The following is a 9,899-nucleotide window of genomic DNA, read 5'->3' as shown; positions in this document are numbered from 1 at the left end:
ATATTGTCAGCATAATTCAAACAGTAGATTCAAAGTCTAGTTTGTACATTTAGATTAAAAACCTACTCAAAATTCACTTCTAATTACTTTTAGAAAATGTTATAAGAAATATGAAACCATTTCCTGTCCCAAATGTTGGAGCTAAATAACAAAATCTAAAAAATTTTTACATAATCGTTTTTAAACTAAATCCAATTAATACCCAAGTTTAACTCTTAATTTAAAAAATCGTAAAAAAAAATAAATATTAACAGGAAAATATTAAACACTTGTAAAAAAATGTTTTCTCATTTTTGAAAAACTTTATCGTATTATATTATTAATTTAAAACATTTGGATTTTATTTACTGATTGAGTCATTTTTAAACTTGTAATATTGACACTGTGCTGCTGTTTTTGTCTGTGTGATGTTTTGGTGTTTTTGCGATTTTTTTTTTGGTGTATTTCTGATGTTTTTGTCTATTTGTGATGTTTTCCTGTATTTCTGATGTTTTTGTGTATTTGTGATGTTTTTGTGTATTTCTGATGTTTTTTTCTATTTGTGATGTTTTGTCTATTTGTGATGTTTTTGTGTATTTGTGATGTTTTAGTGTATTTTTGACGCTTTTGTGTATTTCTGATGTTTTTGTCTATTTGTGATGTTTTCCTGTATTTCTGATGTCTTTGTGTATTTCTGATGTTGTCTATTTGTGATGTTTTGGGTATTTGTGATGTTTTTGTGTATGTCTGACGCTTTTGTGTATTTCTGATGTTTTTGTCTATTTGTGATGTTTTCCTGTATTTCTGATGTCTTTGTGTATTTCTGATGTTTTTGTCTATTTGTGATGTTTTGGGTATTTGTGATGTTTTTGTGTATGTCTGACGCTTTTGTGTATTTCTGATGTTTTGTCTATTTGTGATGTTTTTGTCTATTTGTGATGTTTTTGTGTATTTGTGATGTTTTTGTGTATTTCTGACGCTTTTGTGTATTTCTGATGTTTTTGTCTATTTGTGATGTTTTTGTCTTTGTGATGTGTTGGGGTATTTCTGATGTTTTTGTGTATTTCTGATGTTTTTGTCTATTTGTGAATTTTTCCTGTATTTCTGATGTCTTTGTGTATTTCTGATGTTTTTGTCTATTTGTGATGTTTTTGTGTATTAGTGATGTTTTTGTGTATTTCTGACGCTTTTGTGTATTTCTGATGTTTTTGTCTATTTGTGATGTTTTTGTCTTTGTGATGTTTTGGGGTATTTGTGATGTTTTTGTGTATTTCTGATGTTTTATTCTATTTGTGATGTTACCCTGTATTTCTGATGTTTTTGTGTATTTCTGATGTTTTTGTGTATTTCTGATGTTTTTGTCTATTTGTGATGTTTTTGTGTATTTCTGATGTTTTTCTGTATTTCTGACACTTTTGTGTATTTGTGATGTTTTTGTCTATTTGTGATGTTTTTGTCCGTGATGTTTTGGGGTATTTGTGATGTTTTTGTGTATTTCTGATGTTTTTGTGTATTTGTGATGTTTTCCTGTATTTCTGATGTCTTTGTGTATTTCTGATGTTTTTGTCTATTTGTGATGTTTTTGTCTTATTTGTGATGTTTTTGTCTATTTGTGATGTTTCTGTGTATTTGTGATGTTTTTGTGTATTTCTGACGCTTTTGTGTATTTCTGATGTTTTTGTCTATTTGTGTTGTTTTTGTCTTTGTGATGTTTTGGGGTATTTGTGATTTTTTTGTGTATTTCTGATGTTTTTGTCTATTTGTGATGTTTTCCTGTATTTCTGATGTCTTTGTGTATTTCTGATGTTTTTGTGTATTTGTGATGTTTTTGTGTATTTCCAACGCTTTTGTGTATTTCTGATGTTTTAGTCTATTTGTGATGTTTTTGTCTTCGTGATGTTTTGGGGTATTTGTGATGTTTTTGGGTATTTCTGTTGTTTTTGTCTATTTGTGATGTTTTCCTGTATTTCTGATGTTTATGTCTATTTGTGATGTTTTTGTTCATTTCTGATGTTTTTGTCTATTTGTGATGTTTTTGTGTGTTTCTGATGTTTTTGTGTATTTCTGATGTTTTGTCTATTTGTGATGTTTTGTCTATATGTGATGTTTTTGTGTATTTCTGATGTTTTTGTGTATTTCTGATGTTTTTGTCTATTTGTGATGCTTTGTGTATTTGTGATGTTTTTATGTATTTCTGATGTTTTTGTGTATTTCTGATGTTTTTGTCTGTTATGTTTTGGTGTATTTCTGATGTTTTTGTCTATTTGGGATGTTTTGTGTATTTCTGATGTTTTTGTGTATTTCTGATGTTTTGTCTATTTGTGATGTTTTTGTGTATTTCTGCTGTTTTTGTCTATTTGTGATGTTTTGTGTATTTGTGATGTTTTTGTCTATTTGTGATGTTTTTGTCTATTTGTGATGTTTTTGTCTATTTCTGATGTTTTTGTATATTTCTGATGTTTTTGTGTATTTCTGATGTTTTTGTCTATTTGTGATGTTTTGTCTATATGTGATGTTTTTGTGTGTTTCTGATGTTTTTGTGTATTTCTGATGTTTTTGTGTGATTCTGATGTTTTTGTCTATTTGTGATGTTTTTGTGTATTTCTGATGTTTTTGTCTATTTGTGATGCTTTGTGTATTTCTGATGTTTTTGTGTAGTTCTGCTGTTTTTGTATATTTCTGATGTTTTTGTCTATTTGTAATGTTTTTGTGTATTTCTGAGGTTTTTGTCTTTTCGGGATGTTTTGTGTATTTCTGATGTTTTTGTCTATTTGTGATGTTTGCTGTATTTGTGATGTTTTTTATCTATTTGTGATGTTTTTGTGTAGTTCTGCTGTTTTTGTATATTTCTGATGTTTTTGTCTATTTGTGATGTTTTTGTGTATTTCTGAGGTTTTTGTCTATTCGTGCTGTTTTTGTGTATTTCTGCTGTTTTTGTCTATTTGTGATGTTTGCTGTATTTGTGATGTTTTTTTCTATTTGTGATGTTTTTGTGTATTTGTGATGTTTTTGTGTATTTCTAATGTTTTAGTCTATTTGTGATGTTTTGTGTATTTCTGATGTTTTTGTCTATTTGTGACGTTTTTGTGTATTTCCGATGTTTTGTCTATTTGTACTGTTTTTGTTTATTTGTAATGTTTTTGTGTACTTCTGAGGTTTTTGTCTATTTGTAATGTTTTTGTCTATTTGTGATGTTTTTGTGTATTTCTGATGTTTTTGTCTATTTGTGATGCTTTGTGTATTTCTGATGTTTTTGTGTAGTTCTGCTGTTTTTGTATATTTGTACTGTTTTTGTTTATTTGTAATGTTTTTGTGTACTTCTGAGGTTTTTGTCTATTTGTAATGTTTTTGTCTATTTGTGATGTTTTTGTCTATTTGTGATGTTTTGTGTATTTCTGATGTTTTTGTCTATTTGTGACGTTTTTGTGTATTTCCGATGTTTTGTCTATTTGTACTGTTTTTGTTTATTTGTAATGTTTTTGTGTACTTCTGAGGTTTTTGTCTATTTGTAATGTTTTTGTCTATTTGTGATGTTTTGGTGTATTTCTGCTGTTTTTGTCTATTTGTGATGTTTTTGTGTATTTCTGATGTTTTTTAGGAAGTTTGCTCCTCGCTGCTGCGTGTGCTCAGAACCCATCATGCCTGCTCCCGGCCAGGAGGAAACCGTTCGTATCGTCGCCCTGGATCGTGACTTCCACGTGCACTGTTACCGCTGTGAGGTATGCTAACCGCTAACTGCTAGCAGTTAATACATGACATATTATTATATTTCTGATATTATGACAAAATAGGTGTGTGTGTGTGTGTGTGTGTGTGTGTGTGTGTGTGTGTGTGTGTGTGTGTGTGTGTGCGTGCGTGCGTGCGTGCGTGTGTGTGTGTGTGTGTGTGTGTGCGTTTGAGAAAGGTCATGTGCACACTTCGAATTAGAGCAAGTCACGTGATTTTTGTCGTGATTTTTTCCGTGACGTTAATGAAATAAGACAAGTTAAATATTTATGAACGTCTAAAAACCTCCAATATTATCATCGACTAGATGACATTTCTTTTAACTTGATATAACATTTCGATATGATTGACTATTGCATTCGGTGTCAATACATCGCAATAAATATTGAGATAAGGTACATTAAATATGTTAATAAGGTACCTTAAACATATGTAAATATGGTGCATATATACTAACAGGGTACATTAAATAGGAGGTAAATTAGTTGTGCAAATAAGGTACATTACATTAAATATACACAAATGGTGCATTGCATATAAGGTACATGAAATATGTCAAAAAGAGATCTGACGTACCAGTACATTATAAGGTGCATTAAATATGTAAATAAGGTACATATGCAATATATACAGCATACAAGGTGCATTAAATATGATGTAAATAAGGTACAAATACAATATATACAGTATATAAGGTGCATTAACTATGAGGTAACTAAGGTACATATGCAATATATACAGTATATATGGTGCATTAAATGTGATGTAAGTAAGGTACATATGCAATATATACAGTATATAAGGTGCATTAAATATGATGTAAGTAAGGTACAAATACAATATATACAGTATATAAGGTGCATTAACTATGAGGTAACTAAGGTACATATGCAATATATACAGTATATAAGGTGCATTAAATGTGATGTAAGTAAGGTACAACTACAATATATACCGTATATAAGGTGCATTAAATATGATGTAAGTAAGGTACAAATACAATATATGCAGTGTATAAGGTGCATTAAATGTGAGGTAAGTGTACCAGAACATGATCTATATGTATATAAGGTGCATTAAATATGCAAATGAGGTAGCTGAAACATGGGAGGTTGTGGTGGGACATGGCTTGTTGTGGTGGTGTGACGTAGCGTGGTGTGGTGGTGTGACGTAGCGTGTGGTGGTGTGATGTAGCGTGGTGTGACATAACGTGTTGTGGTGGTGTGACGTAGCGTGTGGTGGTGTGACGTAGCGTGGTGTGGTGGTGTGACGTAGCGTGTTGTGGTGTGACGTAACGTGTTGTGGTGGTGTGACGTAGCGTGTGGTGGTGTGACGTAGCGTGTTGTGGTGGTGTGACGTAGCGTGTGGTGGTGTGACATAGCGTGTTGTGGTGGTGTGACGTAGCGTGTGGTGGTGTGACGTAGCGTGTTGTGGTGGTGTGACGTAGCGTGTTGTGGTGTGATGTAGCGTGTTGTGGTGTGAAGTAGCGTGTTGTGGTGGTGTGACGTAGCGTGGTGTGGTGGTGTGACGTAGCGTGTGGTGGTGTGATGTAGCGTGGTGTGGTGGTGTGACGTAGCGTGTGGTGGTGTGACGTAGCGTGTGGTGGTGTAAAGTAGCGTGTTGTGGTGGTGTGAAGTAGCGTGTTGTGGTGGTGTGAAGTAGCGTGTTATGGTGGTGTGACATAGCGTGTTGTGGTGGTGTGACGTAGCGTGTTGTGGTGTGACGTAGCGTGGTGTGGTTTGACGTAACGTGTTGTGGTGGTGTGATGTGACGTGTTGTGGTGGTGTGACGTGGTGTGGTGGTGTGACGTAATGTGGTGTTGTGTGACGTAGTGTGGTGTGGTGGTGTGATGTAGCGTGGTGGTGTGACATAGCGTGGTGTGGTGGTGTGATGTAGTGGGGTGTGGTGTAATGTAACGTAGTGTGGTGGTGTGATGTAGCGTGGTGATGTGACGTGTTGTGTGGTGTGAGGTAACGTGTTGTGGTGGTGTGATGTAGTGAGGTGTGGTGTGACGTAGCATGTTGTGGTGTGAAGTAGCGTGTGGTGGTGGTGTGACGTTGCATGTGGGGGTGTGACATAGCGTGTTGTGGTGGTGTGACGTAGCGTGTTGTGTGGTGGTGTGACGTAGCATGTTGTGGTGGTGTGACGTAGCGTGTTGTGTGGTGGTGTGACATAGCGTGTTGTGTGGTGGTGTGACGTAGCGTGTTGTGTGGTTGTGTGACGTAGCGTGTTGTGTGGTGGTGTGACGTAGCATGTTGTGGTGGTGTGACGTAGCGTGTTGTGTGGTGGTGTGACGTAGCGTGTTGTGTGGTGGTGTGACGTAGCGTGTTGTGTGGTGGTGTGACGTAGAATGTTGTGGTGGTGTGACGTAGCGTGTTGTGGTGGTGTGACGTAGCGTGTTGTGTGGTGGTGTGACGTAGCGTGTTGTGTGGTGGTGTGACGTAGCGTGTTGTGTGGTGGTGTGACATAGCGTGGTGTGGTGGTGTGATGTAGCGTGGTGATGTGACGTGTTGTGTGGTGTGAGGTAACGTGTTGTGGTGGTGTGATGTAGTGAGGTGTGGTGTGACGTAACATGTTGTGGTGTGAAGTAGCGTGTGGTGGTGGTGTGACGTAGCATGTGGGGGTGTGACATAGCGTGTTGTGGTGGTGTGACGTAGCGTGTTGTGGTGGTGTGACGTAGCGTGTTGTGTGGTGGTGTGACGTAGCATGTTGTGGTGGTGTGACGTAGCGTGTTGTGTGGTGGTGTGACGTAGCATGTTGTGGTGGTGTGACGTAGCGTGTTGTGGTGGTGTGACGTAGCGTGTTGTGTGGTGGTGTGACGTAGCATGTTGTGGTGGTGTGACGTAGCGTGTTGTGTGGTGGTGTGACGTAGCGTGTTGTGTGGTGGTGTGACGTAGCGTGTTGTGTGGTGGTGTGACGTAGCGTGTTGTGTGGTGGTGTGACGTAGCGTGTTGTGTGGTGGTGTGACTTAGCGTGTTGTGTGGTGGTGTGACGTAGCATGTGGTGTTGTGGTGGTGTGACGTAGCGTGTTGTGGTGCAGGACTGCGGCTCCCTGCTGTCGGAGGGAGACAACCAGGGCTGCTACCCTCTGGATGACCACGTCTTGTGCAAGAAGTGCAACTCGGGTCGCATCCAAGCTCTGACCGCCAAGACCACCACTGACCTCTGAACGACTCCGCCCACAACTGTGACCAACTTTCCCTCCCCCGCCTCCCCTCCCCCGCTCGCTTGCACGCTAGCTTACCACCAGTATCAATGTATACTTTGTTTTTTTACGCTTCAATGTTACAGTTAGCTTAGCATTTAGCATCAGTTAGTCACCTTTGTCTGCCTTTTATGCTAAGCTAAGCTAGCATTTAGCCTCGAATCGCTTTTAACTTGTAACGATTGTTCACCTTTGCCCGAGTTTGGAGGGAAAACAATAATAATAATAACACAAATATGAATATGCAACCTCTCCTTGTTCCGCTTTGGTGTCACGAGCTAGCTCGCTAAGCGCTAGCGTGGTGTGTACGTGTCGGATGGATGTGCAACTTCTTTCAAACTTGAATTTCATGGACACTTTAAGACTTTTAGCCACTGAGGACATATTTCACATCCACACCGCCTGGAAGTGTCCTGCTAGCGCCAAGCTAATGGTACGCCGCCAACCTTTCGGGCTCCTTTGCCAGGATTGCGGTTGACTTTTCAACCATGTCACCTGGCCGGATGTCATTTGGCCAAGTGTCATGTGGATAGGTGTCACATGGACAGGTGTCACCTGGACGGTTGTCACCTGGAAGAGTGTCACGTTGGCCAGGTGTCACCTGGACAGGTGTCACCTGGACGGTTGTCACCTGGAAGGGTGTCACGTTGGCCAGGTGTCACCTGGAAGGGTGTCACATTGGCCAGGTGTCACCTGGACAGTTGTCACCTGGAAGGGTGTCACGTTGGCCAGGTGTCACCTGGAAGGGTGTCACATTGGCCAGGTGTCACCTGGATGGGCGTCACGTGGGACAGGTGTCACATGGACAGGTGCCACGTGGATGGGTGTCACCTGGACGGGTGTCATGTGGACAGGTGTTACCTAGATGGGTGTCACCTAGAGAGGTGTCACATGGACAGGTGTCACATGGATGGGTGTCACCTGGATGGGTGTCACGTGGGACAGGTGTCACATGGACTGGTGCCACGTGGACGGGTGTCACCTGGACGGGTGTCACGTGGACAGGTGTTACCTAGATGGGTGTCACCTAGACAGGTGTCACATGGACGGTTGTCACCTGGATGGGTGTCACGTGGGACAGGTGTCACATGGACGGGTGTCACGTGGACAGCTGTTACCTAGATGGGTGTCACCTAGACAGGTGTCACATGGACAGGTGTCACATGGATGGGTGTCACCTGGACGGTTGTCACCTGGATGGGTGTCACGTGGGACAGGTGTCACGTGGACGGGTGTCACCTCGACAGTTGTCACCTGGAAGGGTGGACAGGTATCACCTGGACGGTTGTCACGTCTACATCACACCCGTCCAGGTAACACGTGGATCACATTGACGGGTGTGACGTGGACGGGTGTCACGTGAACAGGTGTTACCTAGATGGGTGTCACCTAGACAGGTGTCACATGGACAGGTGTCACATGGACGGGTGTCACCTGGACGGTTGTCACGTGGATGGGTTTCACGTGGGACAGGTGCCACGTGGACGGGTGCCACTTGGACGGGTGTCACCTGGACGGTTGTCACCTGGAAGGGTGTCACGTTGGCCAGGTAACACCTGGACAGGTGTCATGTCTATGTCACACCCGTCCAGGTAACACGTGGATCACCTTGACGCGTGTGACGTGGACAGGTGTCACCTGGACGGGTATCACATGGACAGGTGTTACCTAGATGGGTGTCACCTAGGCAGGTGTCACATGGATGGGTGTCACCTGGACAGTTGTCACGTGGACAGGTGTTACCTAGATGGGTGTCACCTTGACAGGTGTCACATGGATGGGTGTCACCTGGACGGTTGTCACCTTGACGGGTGTGACGTGGATGGGTGTCACCTGGACAGGTGTCATCTGGACAGTTGTCACCTGGAAGGGTGTCACGTTGGTGTCACCTGGACGGGTGTCACGTCTATGTCACAACCGTCCAGGTGACACGTGGATCACCTTGATGGGTGTGCCGTTGACGGGTGTCAACTGGATTGGTGTCACCTGGACAGGTGTCACGTTGGACGGGTGTTACCTGGACTGGTGTCACTTTGGACAGGTGTCACCTGGACGGGTGTCATGTGGACGGATGTCACCTGGACGAGTATCATAAGGGGACCGCAAAATGTTTCAACTCGGCGTTAGCCGCCGCTAGTTAGCCGCGCCTATTTTAATATAAATGTGAAAACAAAATAGTATAATCGTGAAACTATTCCTATCAATCGCGCCGGAGATTTTTGTAACCGTTGTGTTTATTTTATTCAATGTGTCGCGCCGAAAAGAACAACGTAAATAATAAATGCAGTGTAACTTATCGCGGGGGGGAAAAACTTTGCGAAAAAAACGAATTGCTTCGCAAGTAAAAATCGCAAATAGTTTGAGAGCAGCAAATATTAGCTTGCTTGGAATTTAGGTGTTTTATATTTGATGCTGGCATTGCTCGGACAAAAGATTAAGAAAGTTATTGTATTGTTAATAAAAACAAAACGCCTTAAATTGGAGTTTTTCTTTGCCTTCAAGTGCCTTCTGCCCAGGAAAAGACCAAACTGTGTTGCCTTGACCAAAGTAAACAAACAAAATGGCCGCCTGTTTGCTTGGTTTACTTCTTTCAATAAAAACAACTTTGCAACTGCATTTCGTCTCAGTGCCCTTTTTTACAGAGTCTTCTCGACGTCGGGGGGAAAGCTTGGAAATTTCAGCCGGCTTCGCGAGGCGTCTTGAAAAAGACCTGGCAGCTGTAAGTTGGATCGTTCCGTTTTTTAGTCAGTGAAAATGCTAGCCTAGTATAATGATATGCGATGTTTGCATGTTGCTCATGTAGCTATGCTAGTGTTGCTAACCTGACATGATGTTAAAATATAATGTTAGCATTTAGCTCACATAGCTATGTTAGTATTGTCTACCTGACATGTCAAAATGTAATGTTAGCCTTTAGCTCACATAGCTATGCTAGTGTTGCTACCCAGGCAGGATATTAAGATGTAATGTTAGCATTTAGCTCACATAG

At 41.1% G+C, this 9,899-nt stretch overlaps 2 protein-coding genes across 14 annotated transcripts in view; both read left to right on the top strand.

The window, feature by feature from the left end:
- The window catches only part of lpp (LIM domain containing preferred translocation partner in lipoma), a 515,529-nt gene extending 506,003 nt beyond the window's left edge, over positions 1 to 9,526 (top strand). For 9 of the 11 annotated variants that reach the window (XM_061888695.1, XM_061888697.1, XM_061888701.1 and 6 more), the window contains 2 exons: positions 3,578 to 3,698; positions 6,746 to 9,526. In XM_061888695.1, coding sequence (XP_061744679.1) covers positions 3,578 to 3,698; positions 6,746 to 6,874 — 250 coding nt within the window. In that variant the 3' untranslated portion in view covers positions 6,875 to 9,526. The remainder of the gene's footprint in view (positions 1 to 3,577; positions 3,699 to 6,745) is intronic. The other 2 variants (XR_009804541.1, XR_009804542.1) reach the window with 2 other exon arrangements.
- On the top strand, positions 7,451 to 9,526 carry LOC133543853 (uncharacterized). Of its 3 annotated transcripts, XR_009804543.1 has the most exons (3): positions 7,451 to 7,831; positions 7,908 to 8,344; positions 8,989 to 9,526. XR_009804543.1 is itself a non-coding variant. In XM_061888702.1 (2 exons), exons 1-2 carry the CDS (start codon positions 7,451 to 7,453, stop codon positions 8,271 to 8,273), a joined length of 747 nt encoding a protein of 248 aa, XP_061744686.1. In that variant the 3' UTR covers positions 8,274 to 9,526. The 3 variants fall into 3 exon arrangements, 2 of the variants coding, with proteins under 2 accessions (XP_061744686.1, XP_061744687.1); XM_061888702.1 differs by having other exon boundaries at positions 7,908 to 9,526; XM_061888703.1 differs by lacking the exon at positions 7,908 to 8,344 and having other exon boundaries at positions 7,451 to 7,892.
- Positions 9,527 to 9,899: the final 373 nt, after the last annotated feature.

The sequence above is a fragment of the Nerophis ophidion genome, linkage group LG26 (assembly GCF_033978795.1).
Source record: "Nerophis ophidion isolate RoL-2023_Sa linkage group LG26, RoL_Noph_v1.0, whole genome shotgun sequence".
Lineage (NCBI taxonomy): Eukaryota > Metazoa > Chordata > Actinopteri > Syngnathiformes > Syngnathidae > Nerophis > Nerophis ophidion.
The sequence above is the reverse complement of the archived record's forward strand: the minus strand, read 5'-3'. Positions and strand labels throughout refer to the sequence as shown.